This window comes from Varanus komodoensis, unplaced genomic scaffold (genome assembly GCF_004798865.1).
Source record: "Varanus komodoensis strain SLA01 unplaced genomic scaffold, ASM479886v1 scaffold1, whole genome shotgun sequence".
Lineage (NCBI taxonomy): Eukaryota > Metazoa > Chordata > Lepidosauria > Squamata > Varanidae > Varanus > Varanus komodoensis.
Genome location: NW_025335268.1, coordinates 113141237 through 113157993, shown reverse-complemented (window position 1 = coordinate 113157993; position 16757 = coordinate 113141237). Strand labels below are relative to the sequence as shown.

At 42.6% G+C, this 16757-nt stretch overlaps 1 protein-coding gene and 1 non-coding gene across 3 annotated transcripts in view; both read right to left on the bottom strand.

The window, feature by feature from the left end:
* Positions 1-16757, bottom strand: part of LOC123028671 (serine/threonine-protein kinase TNNI3K) — a 133991-nt gene that overhangs the window by 88282 nt on the left and 28952 nt on the right. For both annotated transcript variants that reach the window (XM_044440811.1, XM_044440821.1), the window contains exons 6-7: positions 6992-7090; positions 4778-4916 (exon numbers count right to left, since the gene is read on the bottom strand). In XM_044440811.1, the coding sequence (XP_044296746.1) occupies positions 4778-4916; positions 6992-7090 (238 nt within the window). The remainder of the gene's footprint in view (positions 1-4777; positions 4917-6991; positions 7091-16757) is intronic.
* On the bottom strand, positions 6628-6734 carry LOC123034366. The gene has a single exon (XR_006416741.1). It is a non-coding gene; the product is annotated as a U6 spliceosomal RNA (small nuclear RNA).

The window sequence follows — 16757 nt, the reverse complement described above, 5'->3', positions numbered from 1 at the left end:
ACTAAAATGGTCACATAGACTGATTAATACTATTGATGAAAGACTTTATCAACATAATATGATGCATCTGTGTCAGTTATTTCAGACAAAGCCAGTTAATCATTTATTATATGCTCTTCAACAAATTGTTACAGAACTTAGGTCCTGTGTGATGACATCTTCTAATAAAAGTATATCAGCATTGCATTCTGGCTGGTTTGATGATGATTGCATAGCAGCAAAGAATGACCTGACTAGAAAAATTAAGGGAATTCTATCAGAATTCTCAAAGGAACTCTTAGGAACATTAAATACACCAAGATTATAAGAAGCTGCTTAAAATCAGGAAAGAGAAATATGTGACAACACAATGGCAGGAACTAAACCTGGCAGTGTCAGAACATAAGGAGGCTAAGTTCTGGAAAATTGTTTCTGGAGGTTTAAATGAGGTAACTTCTACTCAAGATGCTGTGATTCTAGGTTCAGGCTGGGTGAATTATTTCTCCAATAGCTTTGGTGCCCAGCTATGGCAACCATGTGTCACAGGAGAAAATCAAGATCTTTCTAGTTTACCAGAGTGACAACCAGTTACTTGCAGTGAGATAAAGTCACTCATTACTTGTTTACAACCAAAGAAAGCCCTGAAGAAGACATGCTTCCTCCGGAGATGTATAAAGAATATTCAGAATGGTGGACAGCAGTTTTAGCTAGTTTAGCTAAAGTCTAAATTCAAAAATGGGGCCTTAGCCTCATACCATGCTGGCCTTATTGATGACAGGCTGTATGTGCCATATTATCACCAGGAATCTGAAATACAAGCTCTGGATAGGCAATAATTGTGAGACTGGCTGGAGGTTAAGCCATTATTAGTAATACTACAGCTACATAGTTTTTGTCTATTTGAATGAAAAGCATAGGCAATGGGTAGTCTTAGAGCTTTGCAGCAGTTTCAGATTATTTCATATTCAGCTCCAGAAATTTTGGTAGCCACTTCCCAGTGCCCTATGGTCCTTGTGGCACCAATTCACAGTTCATGTAGGCAAAGCAATGGTTTTCCCAGTTGCAATGTATGGCTAGGAAAGTTGGACCATAAGGAAGGTTGAGTGCTGAAGAATTGAGGCCTTTGAATTGTGGTACTGGAGAAGACTCCTGAGAGACCCTTGGACTGAAAGGTGATCAAACCAGTCAATCCTAAAGGAGATCAACCCTGACTACTCTTTAGAAGGCCAGATACTGAAGATGAAACTCAAACAGTTTGGCCACCTAATGAGAAGGAAGACTCACTGATGCTGGGAATGATTGACTGCAAAAGGAGAAGGGAGTGGCAGTGGATGATGTGGCTAGATGAAGTCACTGGGGCAGTTGGTGTGAGCTTGGGTGGTCTCTGAGGGATGGTGGGGGACAGGAAAGTCTGGAGGAATGTTGTCCATGAGGTCACGATGGGTCGGGCAACTAAACAAAAAACAATGATATAAAAACCAGTCAGACTTGGGGTAATTTTAGGAGCTCAGACACATCAATATAAGGGATGCCCAGGTAGAAAGAACGAATGACTGCTGATTTGAAAAAGTATTCCATAGTCAAGTCACCACCACAGAGAAGGCCTTCCTCCAGGTGCTCTCCTTCCTAATCTCCTTCAAGGAGGGCTCCCAGAGCAGGGCCTGCACCTCAGATCTCATGGGGTGGGAGAGCACATAGGGAAGAAGGTGCTCCTTCAGGTATCCCAGACCCAAGCCATTTAGGGCTTTACAGGTCATAACCATCACCTTAAATTGGGCCCGGACCTTAATTGGTAGCAGTGTAATCAGTAGAGGACTGGCATTATATGTGAAAACTGACTTGTCCCTGTTAACATCCTGACAGCTCTATTCTCAACCAATTGAAGTATCTGGACTGTCTTCAAGGGCAGCCCCACATAGAGCAAGTTACAGTAATCCAACCAGGAATTTACCAGAAAGAAGGTCACTGTTGCCAGGCAATACTCATCCAGGAAAGGACGCAGTTAGTGGATCAGCTGAAGCTGAAGGAAAGCACTCCTTGCCACCACTGCCACCTGGGACTCCAGGGACAGCTCTGGGTAGAGGAGACTCCAAAACTGCAAATCCTATCCTTCAGGGGAGTGCAACCCCCATCCAGGACAGGGCTGGTCTAGTACTTCTATCTCTTTAAGAACTTGCCACAATTTGTTGTGGTCCACACAATCAAAGACTTCAGCATAGTCAATGAAACAAAAGTAGATTTTTTTTCTGGAACTCTCTAGCTTTCTCCATGATCCAGCATATGGTGGCAATTTGATCCCTAGTTCCTCTGCCTCTTGAAAACCCTGCTTGCACTTCTGGTAGTTCTTGGTCCACATACTGCTGGAGTCTAGCATGTAGGATTTTGAGCATAACCTTGCTAGTATGTGAAATAAGCGCAATTGTACAGTAGTTTGAACATTCTTTGGAATTGCCCTTTTTTGGGATTGGACCTTTCCCAATCCTGTGGCCAGTGCTGAGTTTTCCAAGTTTGCTGGTTTATTGAGCATAGTACTTTAACTGCATAATCTTTTAGGATTTTGAATAGCTCAGCTGGAATACCATCGCCTCCATTAGCTTTGTTGCTGCTAATACTTTCTAAGGCAAGCTCTTGTACAATGTTGTGAACCTCCATCCATAGTTCTTCAGGCACTCTGTCTATCAGACCTAATCCCTTAAATCTATTTCTCACCTCCACTGTATATTCATAAGGAATATGATTTAGGTCACACCTCAGTGGCCTAGTGGTTTTCCTCACATATTTAAGCCTGAATTTTGCAATGAAAAGCTCATGATCTGAGCCACAGTCAACTCCAGGTCTTGTTTTTACTGACTAGATAGAGCATGTCCATCTTTGGCTGCAGAGCACCTAATCAATCTTGATTTCAGCATTGACCATCTGGTGATGTCCATGTGTAGAGTCACTTCTTGGGTTGTTGGAAAAGAGTGTATACATTCTGGTATGCAGAAGTACAATTAAACCAGAGCCCCTGTGGTATTTTCCATGGTTGCCTATAGTATTCAGCACATGATTCAAGATACACTTCCACCTACAAGAACTTTCAGGTATGGGATTCTAGTTTATAAAAGAGCTGGTCCAGTCAGATATGTCTCCAGATGTTTTAGCTGCAATGCTCATCAACCTTCAACATATGCTACATTGGTGAGAGAGATCCACCAGAATACTTTCCAGAAGCGACATGGCATGCATTAAGTTAGGATAGTTGAGGTATGTTTGGTGCTCCCTCCTAGATCCTGAGGCTGAACATTGTAAGAACTTTCATACAATGCACAGGTTACACTGTCTGTCATGTTTTTGGTCATTTTAAGTGGGTCTTTTATTACTGTAGACCTTTTTGAGACAGACATAAACTGAAGTGCACAGAGAACATGCTATTAAGACATGCCAGATTCTGAAATGAAGTGCAGCTTCCATGCCTTTAATATTTGTGCAGAAAGGAGAATTCATATATGAGCAACTTCCACTATTGTAAAGTCTTTCAAATTTAAAGAGTATTTGTTCATCTTTTCCCCTGGCATAGAGTGTGAGGTGGTGGATCCATGGTTGAGCACATCCCTTTTAAAATAATAATAATTTTTAATTTTCCAGCATATACAATTACATAAAAAAATACAGAACAAAGAGAAAACTAACAGAGTTTAGTGTACAGGGTAAAACAGAGTGAAGTGGACAAAATAAAGTTGCCAAGGGAATTACAAACAATACAGCCCATATATTGCAGCCCCCAGAACCAACTCTCTTCATATCTTCCCACGCTCTATGAAAGTTTGCAAAAAAGAAAAAAGAATCATTATTCTATACATAAACAAATTTTCTAACCAGTTCAAATTCTAATGCTTTCCTTTTTCTCTTTCAAACTTTCCTGGGCTTCCATTAATCATGCTAAGCACAATAAAATTTCTATTTGTCATTAAATTCTGTTTACAATTCTGTTTACATAGTTAGTTAGCTTTGCCATCACTGCATATTCTGCTAATCTATTTCTCCATTCTTCAATGGTTGGGGGCTCCGGTGATTTCCATTTTGAAGCCATAAAAGGGAATGAAGGAAATGAAGAGGCAGACAGAGTAAGAAAGAGATGGGGAAGGTCATGATAAGGCATATGACAGTGCTCAAGCCTCCTTCCCTCCCATTCCAAAGTGTCTCAGAAGACCAAAAATGGCCATCTAGCAAAAATATAGCATGGCAGAACCAGGGAGGTGAAGATCACTTCCTTGCTCCTCTCTTTCTATATAGGGTACACATTTTCTCAAAGTCTGGAGGATTACAGGCACTCCAGTTGGACGGCATGTTAAGTTCCCTGGACATTCCACCCCTGTTATCACTGTCTCTTGTTTCCCTCACTTTCTCATGTTTTCTTACCCATTGCTGAAATTTAGATTTTAAACTACTCTGGGCAGATGCTTTGTGTGTTTGTGTGTGTGTGTGTATGTTTGTTGCTTAAGTTGTAGTCTATCATGTATATTAACAGTGAATTCTCTTGAAGACCAACAGAAGCTACCCATCCTTAGCTATCTATTAAGATGGGTAGAAGTGGAAAACATTTGCAAAACACAAGGAGGTAATTCCAGCACCCACCACACACTTTCCATTGGGGTATGAGCATGCTAATTGGCCTCTAGGGAACACAGGTGAGTATCCATTCCAAAAGAAAAGAAAAAACAAAACAGGAAACAGGGTGGGCAAAAAGTGACTTTGTCTATTTGAACCCCTTACAAATTGCAGCAGCTTGTAGGAAGGCCATTATCTAATAACTTACCATCTGCCTTGCTACCCTCCTCCAGCAAAAGCTTTGTAATATTGAGAAATCCTTTGGCTGAGGCCAAATGGAGGGGTCTGTCTCCAACTTCTCCACTCACATTCACATCAGCACCGAATTTCAGCAAAAGTCGGGTCACCTAAAAATATGTGGATATAACCCATATGTATGTATGTATGTATGTGTGTAATATCAACATTTTCTATGAAATCACAGAACATTATAAAAATTGTACATCTCAGCATATGGATTTTTTCTTAAGCAAGAGGAATGTTCTATATTTACACACTATCGTGAGAATTAACATTTCTGATTCTTGATGTTGACATAATGTTTTTTTTAGCACACTACCAGTTACTAATTCCTTTTAAGAAATAGCACAGATAGTAAGAAGCTAGGAGCAGACTGAAGCCTAACTGACCTAAGTAGCAAAATAGTGTGATACTCATAAATTACATGTGTCCAAGCAATAGTTCCTTTTCAGAAAGCCAAACCCCTTATCACAAAAGTACCATATTCATTTTAACATAATATTACAAAATTGTGACTATTCGTTCAAAAGCATTTATACCAGATTAAAGAAAACCATGCTTTCAACCTAAATAGAAATGTCTTTCTGATGTAATTGCAGGCACCTCTCAGTCATTTTCTCTTTCAAAAAGTACCATTCTGGAAAGAAATCATTCTGCAAAATGAAACTGTAATTGAATTTATGATTATATTATTTTCAGCTTCTGTATCACTGGACAGTCTCCAAATCACTTCTGGAAAGAGGTATCCACTTCAATGTAACATCCTTGGACATCTAGACATTATTCTGCTTCTGGTGCTCAGAGAGAAAGGCAGTGAACCAGCCATGGCAGTGAGAACAAGGAGGAGCTATTCATATTCACTAGCCTTGTCCTATGAGCCTTGATTGGTATTGAGAGTTGGACTCTCAAGGAAAAAGTGAATAGTAGAAGCAGCAGAAGAAAACTGGCCCTACTGAGTGAGGACCATCTGCATAGACACATTAAGGCCATCTTGCCTTAGCCTGTGGAGTTGGGGCAAAGCAGCCTGCATATTGTGGCAGAATTTTAGGGATGCCAATGTCCAGACATGTCAAGAATGCTTGCATTTTCATTAAAGCTCCAGGGTCATAGCAAGAGCTGGGCTTCAGCATCTCATGAATCATTGCCAGGAGTTTTGGATCACTCCTGGCAGATCTTGCAGAACAGGTATTTGGAGTAGGATATTAATTTGATAAAGTCTTGAAGCACCAAGAATATTTCACTATATGTGCACTTCTAGTCAAAAGTGCTAATATCTTCAGACTAGTTGAGATTTGAAGTCATTTTCAAACATAATGGCTCTCTTTAATTTTAGATAAATCCTTTTCAAAGCAAGGGCAGCTAATCTAAGCAGGGCTAGTATGTGAGCCATCCAATAAGTGTTGAAGCTGGGTAAATTGAAAATAAGGTATCAGCTCATAATGAGCTCAGTGGAAATTCTTCCTCCTCTTTTAAAAAAAAGTTATAATGGCATACTGAAGGCAAGCTCATACATGCATGTTCATCATCTAGTGATGACAGGTGAAGCAGCCATCACAGGTTAAATGCCAGAAAAAGACTTCATTTTATTTTTCAATAGATGCTATTTAAACAGCCTTGGTGAGCTGAGTGAGATTCATGCACTGATTTTACTTAGCTTATAAATGATATCACTGAGCGAGTTCACAGATTCATATATATCATTTGATCTTTTCCACTGCTTGATTATGCAATACTTGATTACTTATTTATTTCTATACTACTCATAGCCAAAGCTCTCTGGGTAGTTTACAAGAAAGTAAAAAACAAAGAAATGCATAGAAAAATCTGGAACATTTCACAAATTTTTGTGTCAACCTTGCACAGAGGCCATGCTAAACTTTACTGTATCATTCCAATTTTAGTATGTGTGTTGCTCAAGTGAACCCTTACAGCTGAATGCACAACTGTCTCCCTGAGAAACATATGGTGTCTGAACTGACATCAGGTGATCTGAAAGTTCCAACAGTCATATCCACACATGAAAGTCACCATAGTGTACCCATATATGTGGGAACCAGTTTGCTGATTTTTCTGATTTTATGAACATGTGGACAAAACCCAAGGCACTTGTGCCTCTCTTGTATGTGAACAGGAAGTGCTATATTTTGTACATTTGAGATCACAAAGTATTACTTTGCCATACCTGTTCATGGCCATAGTATGCTGCAATATGTAAAGGTGTGAAAAAAACTGCATCTTGGACATTAACATAAGCACCATGTTGCAAAAGTATATCAACAGCCTAAAAGGTATAAGAAAAGGAAATGCCAATCAGAATCAGTGCAATATATTAATTTTGTACAATGAAGTCTTGCAATGTTAAACTTATAATAATTTAAATACATTATAAAGGACATAGAGTGAATGAAGCTTGCCACTATGTTCAGGACTTGTTTCCTAGTAAGCGGACTGGTAAAGATAAGAGTTTTAAACACGATCTTTATTTTTATTTAAGATGTAAATATAAATAGGAGCAACAAGTATGTTTTTAGAAGTATAAAATATAACTTAAAATTTTAAAAGTATTCATATGAAGTATGAAATACAGTTCACTCTATGTGAAAAGGCATCTCCATGTATTAGAGGCTAAGGGACCTTCCATTTAAATAAACAATATTAAGTGATTTCTTTCTTAAATTTGTTGATCAAAATAACTCTAGACTATGAACAATTATCCCACATGAAGTATAAATTCAGTTGTTCTGCACATTTATTGAAAATAAACTTATTTCTTGCTTTAAAAGGTGAAAACCATTTTATATGCAGTGCAAACGTCCTACTAAATGTACTAAAGTACTACTCTTGTGTAGCTCCATTAACTTCACATCAACATAGAGGTCGGCAGTCAATGAGTTGCATATAAAACATCATGGCTTGGGTCAAGGAGAAGTATGAATTTCCATACCACCTACCCTCCAAAGCAGGTTGATAGAACATATGGTGTCATTTCATCTTTTTGGTACTAGCAAAGGCGAGAGAGGGCACTGCTTTCAAATGTTTCTTGCATGGAATAGCCCTAACACACCCACACCCAGAACATGGATTCATCAGTAAATTCCTTGAAGCATGCAAAGAAGGATATTAATTTTAAAAGGAAAGGTGGAGTGGGTCGGACCAACAGCGATGCTCCTGAAACTACAGGTGCAGGGTGGCTCAGGGAAATGGGAAATTTTGGAACTAGGAGTTGGTGACCCTGGGACTTTGGAAATTATTTTGAACCAGTGTGACCTCGTTTAGAACCTCTTGCCATTAGTTATAACAGAGCACTGGAGGGAGCACAACAAGCGTTCACTCTAAAAGCCTTTTATAAGAATGGTGATAGTGTGACTGCTGTGCAAAGGGAATTTTAGAGTCATTACCAGTTAGGATGTCATGATCATGTCCTGTCTGCTTATGCAATTACAACATGGGTGCGTGATTTCAAAGAAACAGTTTCAGCCTTAAAAAGAATCCCAAGGTGGTGTTCAAATGGCCTGCACACCAGAGAATATTGAGGCCGTTCAAGCTACCATTGTGAGGAGTCTTTGCTGCTCTGTTTGGCAACACTCATCATCACTATATTTAGGGCAACAAAGTGTGCAAAGAATAATGCACAAGTTGAAGTTGCATTCCTACAAATTGCAGATTGTTCAGGAACTCAAAAACAATGACCACATGTTGCATCACCAGTTTTGTGAACAATTGCTGGCTAAAGTAAGTTTCATTTCAACACAATGGTGACATTCCATGGCCTCCAAGCTCCCAAGATCCCACTGTCTGTGATTTTTTTCCCATGGGGACACCTTAAAAGCTGAGTGTACCACATACATCCTGCTGAATTAAAAAGGAAGATTGAAGAGGAAATTAGAAACATAGAAACAGAGCGAAGGGGCCTCCCGGGCCATCTAGTCTGACCTCTGGCACCAGCCAGCTCCTTGAACACCCGCACTGATGGGGCCTCAACCACCTCCCGTGGAAGCCCATTCCACACCCTCGGAGTCCTGACTGTCAGGAAGTGCTTCCTGGAATCCAAATGGAACCTTGGCTCCTTGAGCTTTGCTCCATTACAGCGTGTTCTGCCTTCCTCTGCAGGGGAGAACAGGCCTCTACCCCTCTCCATGTGACATCCCCTCACATACCTGTATGTCACCAACAGATCCCCTCTGAGTCTCCTCTTCTCCAGGCTGGAGACCCAGTTCCATCAGCCTCGCCTCATATCCCATCCCCTGCAAACCGGCCACCAACCTTGTGGCCCTACGCTGCACTGACTCCAACCTGGCTATATCCTTTCTGTAATGAGGGGCCCAAAATTGAACACAATACTCCAGTTGTGGGCGCACCAGAGTCGTGTAGAGTGGTAGTAATACCTCTCTTGATCTAGAAGCCACACTTCTGGCTATGCAACCAAGGGTGGTGTTCGCCCTCTTGACCACCGCATCACACTGCTGACTCATGTTTAGCCTGCAGTCAACCAGTATCCCGAGGTCCCTTTCACAAGTGCTGCTCTCCAGCCACTTGTCACCTAACCTGTACTTATGACAGCTATTCCTATGCCCCAAGTGCAAGACCTTGCACTTATCCACATTGAACGCCATCCTGTTGTCTCCTGCCCACTTCCATAGTCTGTCCAGATCCCTTTGGATCTGGAGTACCTGTTCCTCAGTTGCGGCCACTGCCCTGGTTTTAGTATTGTCTGCAAATTTGATCAGCAGACTGTTCACCCTGTCTTCCATGTCCTTGATGAAAAGATTAAACAGGATTGGACCCAGGAGAGAGCCCTGGGGGACCCCGCTTGTCACTGGCCGCCATCCCGATGATTCCCCGCTAATGGTTAGCTTCTGCTTTCGGTCAATCAACCATGCCCTAATCCACCGGACAGTGCTTTGGTGTATCCCAAAACTCCTCAGTTTCTCCACCAGGATATCATGGGGCACTTTGTCAAAGGCCTTGCTGAAATCCAAGTATATCACATCCACTGCATCCCCTCCATCTAGCCATCTTGAAACAATGTCATAGAATTCCAGAAGGTTTGTCTGGCAGGACCTGTTTTTGCGGAAGCCGTTTTTTGTGGCTGTCAGCCTCCCTTCCCTATCTAGCATCACTAGAGCTCTCTCTATTATGAGGCTTTCCATTGTTTTTCCTACAATGGACATAAGGCTAACCGGTCTATAATTCCCCATGTCCTTTCTACTACCCTTTTTGAAAATTGGGACAACTGATGCCACCCTCCAGTCCTCTGGAACTTCACCCGTTCTCCACGAGGTCTCAAAAATGTAGGCCAGCGGGCGTGAGAGAACCTCTGCCAACTCTCTAAGTACTCTCGGGGGTAACCCATCAGGGCCTGGCGCCTTTGTAATGTCCAATGCCCTGAGGAGCCCCTCGACTTCAAGGGGGATGACTCTAATCTGTACCCCTAAGTCCCGAGCCTCATCTAATCTCCTATGCGGATATCCCCCATCCTGCTTTGGGGAGAACACAGAGGCAAAATAGTCATTTAGCATCTGTGCCTGTTTCCTCATATCAGTCACTGGATCTCCTTCCTCCTTATTTAGTGGTCCCACCACTTGTCTCCCCTTCCTCTTCCTATTTACATGCTGAAAGAAACCCTTTTTGTTGCTCTTGATATTCTTGGCAAGTCTCAGCTCGTAATCAGCCTTAGCCTTGCGAAGAATCCTTCTGCAACAGGCCTCCTCCTTCCGGTATACCCTTTTGTCTATTTGCCCCAGTACCCATTTCCTACGGAGGTTCCTCTTTCGTCTAATCCCTCTAACCACCTCCTTTCGCATCCATGGTGGCACTCTCCTCTGCCTCCCCACCTTACTGACTAGAGGTATCGTCAAGGCTTGCACCTCCAAAACCTCCCGTTTGAGTGCTATCCACCCCTCCTCAACTTGCTTACCTTCCAGTAACCTATCCCAGGAGACTTTCCCCAGTCTGGCCTTCAATTGGCCAAAGTTGGCCCTCTTGAAGTCCCAGCTTCTAGTACTTGACCTGCTGCACGTCCCCAGTCCCCTGATCTCAAAGCAAAGGATGGAGTGATCACTCGCATCCAGAGCTCCCCTAATCTGTACTTCATCTATCAGCTCCTCTCTATTGGTCAAGACCAAGTCAAGGAATATTCCCCCCCCCCCCCTCGTCGCCTCTCGGACCCTCTGTGTGAAAAACCCTCCCTCTATTGCTTCTAGGAAGCGATGTGACCTGGCTTTCACCGCCGAGTGAGTCTCCCAAGTAATATCCGGGAGACTGAAATCTCCCATAATTACTGTGTCTCTCCCCTGAGATATCCTTAGAATCTGGTCTGTCAGGACATCATCCAGGGTCTCAAGTTGACCTGGAGGGCGATAACATACCCCCACTGTCAGGTCTCTTTCCCTGTCAAAACCCCTAAGTTTCACCCAGACTGCCTCTACCAAATCCCCATCTGTGCTGCATTCTATCTCACTGCATCCTATCCCTTCCCTGATGTATGAAGCCACGCCCCCACCTCTCTTTCCCTTCCTGTCCTTTCTAAAAAGGTGATACCCTTCTGTGTTCACATTCCAGACTTGCCTTTCATCCCACCAAGTTTCTGTGATTCCCACCAGGTCATACCCTCCTATTCCCAGGAGAGCTTCAAGCTCTTCCTGCTTATTACCCATGCTCCTAGCATTGGTGTACATGCACCTCAACTCCTTCCCACCGCTTCCTTTCCTTGGAGTTCCCAGCCTCCTCCTTCCTCCCATCCACCCTGATACCTGGCCCCTCTCTGTAGGAGTCCAGTCAGTCCCTGCAGTATCTCTAAAACCCTGCTCCCAGAGCCCTGATCCTCTCCCCACACTTGTCCAGTGCAGACACATTACCGGGGGGCCTGAACCCACCCCACCCCAGCTCAGTTTAAAGTCTTCTGGACGAAGCTCGCTAGAGCATCTCCAAAGGACCTTTTCCCCATCCTTGTGAGGCGTAACTTGTCTGTTGCCAGAAGTCCATTGGCAAGAAAATGAGTGCCGTGGTCGAGGAACCTGAAATGTTCCTTCTGGCACCACACCCTAAGCCAGTCATTCACCTCGGAGGCCCTCCTGTCCCTTCCTGGCCCAAATCCCCGGACAGGTAAGATTGACGAGAAGGCCACTTGGGCCTTCAGCTCCCTGAGTTTCTTCCCCAAGGCCTCAAAGTCCCTGGTGGTCCCAACCACACCCTGCCTGGCTACATCGTTTGTGCCCACATGGATCACCAGGAGCGGCTGGTGACCCCCAGAGTGAACAAGACACTCCACTCTGTCCTTCACATGCCGGATGCGTGCGTCCGGCAGGCAGCAAACCTCCCTTGTCTCCAGGTTGGGGCGGCACACCGCTGCCTCAGTGCCCCTCAGCAGGGAGTCCCCAACAACAATCACCCACCGCCGTACCTTCCCGGTGCTGGTGGGTGGCCTTGCCCTGGCCCTCGCCTCTCCTGCAGCGGCCCCCTTGCTGCCTGACGTCCCAGGCTGGGGGTCCTGCTGGTCCCCCAAGGCCTCATCAGCCCCAGCCTCCCCAAGTGGACAGAACCTGTTTCCCAGCTCCAGATTGGTGCCAGGAGAAGGAGGAGGCTGTGCTGGCCTCCTCCTCCTGTGGGTGACATACCTCCATGTCTCCGCAGCTGCTCCTCCCGTGGCCTCTCCCTCAACCCTCTGTCCAGAGGGGGGCTGCTCTGGAGGGGCCTGGAGAGCTCTCTCGGCCCTCAGGCACCTCACCTCCTCTTCTAGCAGGGTCACCATCTTGCACCGAGGGCAAGTGTGTCCCTGCCTCTCCTGGAGGAGAATGGCAAACATGTCACAGCTCTCACAGTGGACAGCAACACCCGTGACTCCTGCCAAGGCCATCTCCTGGTCTGCCATCGGTATCCCTTCCGAGACCTTACCTTGGTCCCCTGCCTTGTTTGTCCTGCAGTTCCTCTCACTCACCCAGTTCTCCCAGACAAAAACCTACTCGCGCACGCGCACACACACACACACGGATAAAATAAACTTAAATTTAAATTGGAAGAAAAACAAAGCACAGCACAGCACAGCACAGCACAAACAAACAAACAATCAAACCTCTGTGTCTCAGGGAAGGGAGTCTCCGGACAGCCTGGGCCGCAGCCAAGGGATGCAGGCAAGGGACGACGCCTTATCAGTCCCTCAGGCCGGTGGCCCTGCCTGTCCGCTTCCTCCTGGCCCCTCTAGCCTCTCTGGCCCCGCCCCCTTCCTCTCCGCTGCTCCTGGCCCTCTGCTCCCCTGCCCAGCTCCTACCTTGCCTTCGCTAGTCCCCTGGCCACTCAGCACTCTCTCCCAGCCTGTGCCTCTGCTGCACTGCCAAGAGGCCAGAACGAAAAATTGTTGACCATCCCCTTGACATGTTACATTGAGCAATACAGAATTTCCACAACAGGCTGTCAGAATGTGTATGGAGAAATGGACAACACCTTCATGTTATCTTCATGACATAAAATGAATATTGAATGAATATCGATTACCATAATTAATTGCATATCCCATACAATACATCATAAAATGCATTTTGTAATGTGTTTATTTGTGCATGGAGCATCAATTGCAAAATTCCCATTTCCTGTGCCACTCTGCACTTTTGCTGTGGTTTGCAAGATTAATTAAGTCCAAAAGTTAGAAAACACACCATCTTTTAGGGCCAGACAGCACACCAACTTCCTGCTCTTGGGAAAAATGAAATCACATTTGGGGCCCTGATTGGTTGAATGGGTGTCTGGGATCTGTATAGGGGAGGCTCCGCTCCCCCCCAGCTTGGAAGCCTAAAGCTGTGAGGAGGAGAAAAGCTCCAGAAGATGGGTTAAGGGGGGGGGGGTTGGATAAAGAAAAAGATAAATCCAACTCGTCAAAGTTAGATATAAAACATAATACAGATTTAAGTAGATTTGTTAATAAAAACAGATTTAAAGATGTTTGGAGAGAGTTAAATGGGAACCATAAAAGTTATACATTTTTTTCAAATAGACATAATTTTTTCAAGAATATATTATATATTTGTAACACCAGAAATATTGTCTAAGATAGTTAAGGTGGATATAAACACAATTAAAATATCAGACCATGCAATGATAACAATGGAAATGGAAATAAAATGTGATTATAGACTGGCAAATAGATGGAGGGTAGATCTAAGGATTTTTAAAAATGAGAAGATTTTAGAAAAAATGGGAAAAGAATTAAAAGATATATGGGAAATAAATGAAAAAGGAGATAGTAATACAAGTGTAATATGGGATACAATGAAAGCAGTGGTAAGAGGGCTAGGAATAAAATATCCCTATAATATAAAAAGAGCAATATATAACAAGATTAGAAGAGGAAATTAAAGAATTAGATAAAAAGTAGAGAAAAAGTAGAGAAAACAAAATTATGCTAGAATTAATAGCTAAAAGAAAAATTACAAAATATTGAAATAAAACAAGTTCCAAGAAATCTAATTTACTTTAAAAGAGAATTTTATGAAAGTACTAATAAAAATTCCAAAATGCTGGCCAGAGCCACACAAGTTAAAAAAGCAAAAAGTTTGATTGGAATAATAAAGAATAAAAAAGGGAAAGATATAATAAGATGAAAGAAAAACTTTTAAATTTTCAAAGGTTTTTTGAAAAGTTATAAATGGGAAATGAAATAGACTTAAAGAAATTCAGATATATATAGAAATGAATTTAAAGTGTAAAATTTGAGAAGAGGATAAAGAAATCATGGAAACCCAAATAGAAGAAGAAGAGATATTGGAAGTGATTAATAAACTAAAAATAGGTAAAGCACCAGGATTGGATGGATTTGGTGTTGCATACTATAAAAATTTTAAAAAATTGTTAGTTTCTAAGATGAAAATGATGTTTAATAAAATAATGGAAGGGGGGGGGAATCTAAATTCTTGGAAACAATCTATGATAGTCATTGCAAAACCGATATCCCGTATTAATCAAGATGCTAAGATGTTTACAGCAATATTAGTAAATAGATTGAATAGATTTATAGATAAATATATAAGGAATGATCAATGTGGGTTTATAAGAGGTTGACAAATGTCAGATGTAGTAAGGAGGGTATTAAATATTAACTACTATATTGAAAAGCAAAAAATAAAGGCAAACATACTAGAATTAGATATATTTAAAGCTTTTGATTGTGTAGAATAGCTAACAATGAAGATCTCAATAGCGAAGATGGGATTCAGAATAAAGTTTAAGAAAGTAATACATCAATTATATTCAAAAAATATGGCAAAAATAATTGTAAATGATAGTATTACAGAAACAATAACCCTAAGCCAAGGGACAAGAGAGGGTTCTCCCTTATACCCAATATTATTTGCTTTAATGATGGAAGTATTGGTAAATGCAATTAGGAATGATATACAGATAGAAGGAACTGGAGTATGTCAGAAAATTAAAATTAATTTATTCGTCATATTGCACAGAGTGACCTGGGTTTTGACAGGAGCATCAGCCATATCAACTGGCAACACCCCCCAAGCCCTCTGGAAATCATCTGGATCCAGGAAAGACCATTTTAATAGGTCTCCCACTTAGCAGAAGGGAAAGGGGGCTGAAAGTCTAAGCCTCAAAAGGAAGTGATCTGACCACAACAATGGGGTTGATGTTAGCCCCTCCATTTCCAGATTGCCATCTCCCTGTTCTGTAAAGAAAATCAGGTCTAGAGTGTGACCCTTTACATGTGTTAGACTGATGACACATTGAGATAGCCCCATGATGGTCATGCTAACCATGAAGCCTTGAGTTGCTCCAGCTAAAATGGCCTCAGTGTAGAAGTTGAGGTCCCCCAGAACCAACATTCTGGGGTTCATCAGCACCAGGTGTGGCAGGGGACTCAGGCAGGCAGTTTGCTGAGCAGCTGGGTGGGTGGCACATCAGCAAAAGCCCTAATCTTACTCATGAGTCCAATGCAAGGCATAAATACTCAAGACCCACTCTCAAGTGAACAGGGGCCTTGAAAGGGGAACATAATTTCTATAGACCAAGACCACCCCTTCCCCCTAGCCATCCAGGCAATATTGGTGCTGAACAGTGTGCCTGGAGGGAGGGGGCAACTGAGACAGAGCTATTCCTTCCTCTCCCCCCACCATATGCAGGACAGGTTGGCCCCTTCATCCATGATCAGATCACGAATGAGAGTGGTCTTATTTTTGACTGACCCAGCATTCAAGGCACAGTACCATGATGCCTGAGGGCAGGTCGATAAGGCTGCCAGAGGTTGGCAGATCTGGAGAGTGACCAGAAGAGGGAATAGCAATCAGATATCTATACCCTCTTCTCCTTTGTTGGCATGTCACCCTCCCAGCACCATACTTTCTTCTCCCCATAATCACCTTCATTGGGGCACCCCATTGCTCCCCAAGCATCACTGGTATCATGAATAAAAAGTGTGGGTATGCCAGATTTACATGGATATTTAAAAATTTATAAATAATGGAGATTGTGATAAGACACAGAAAGAACAAAGTAAATGCCTGAACTGCTGGTGTAGATTGTTGAGTCTAGAGAAAGAGAAATGGTAACAAGGAAGCCATTGATTCAATATGGTTGAAGAGCTCCCTCTGCTGGATGAATGATGTATAGTCATTTTTAATTTGGTGGAATAAAACTTATTATTCTTGAACATGTGAATTATAAATTCTATGTGATGTGGGGGTAAATGTGCCAAATTATCTTATTAACATCACATTGTATAAGTAGGGTAGGTGGGGTATCAATAATTCATGATAGAGGAAAGTAATTTTGAAAATTTGAAGAGTTGAAGAACTGGTGGCTTTAATAGGAAGGGTTAAGATAATAGTGGTATGGAGGTGGCTGGAATTAGATATTTGGAGCCAAACTAACTGGTGGTTTCTCCCTTCCCCACTTCCTGTGAAGTTGTCTGTAATGCTCAGGATAATGTTATCCTGAAGAAAGAAGAGGGA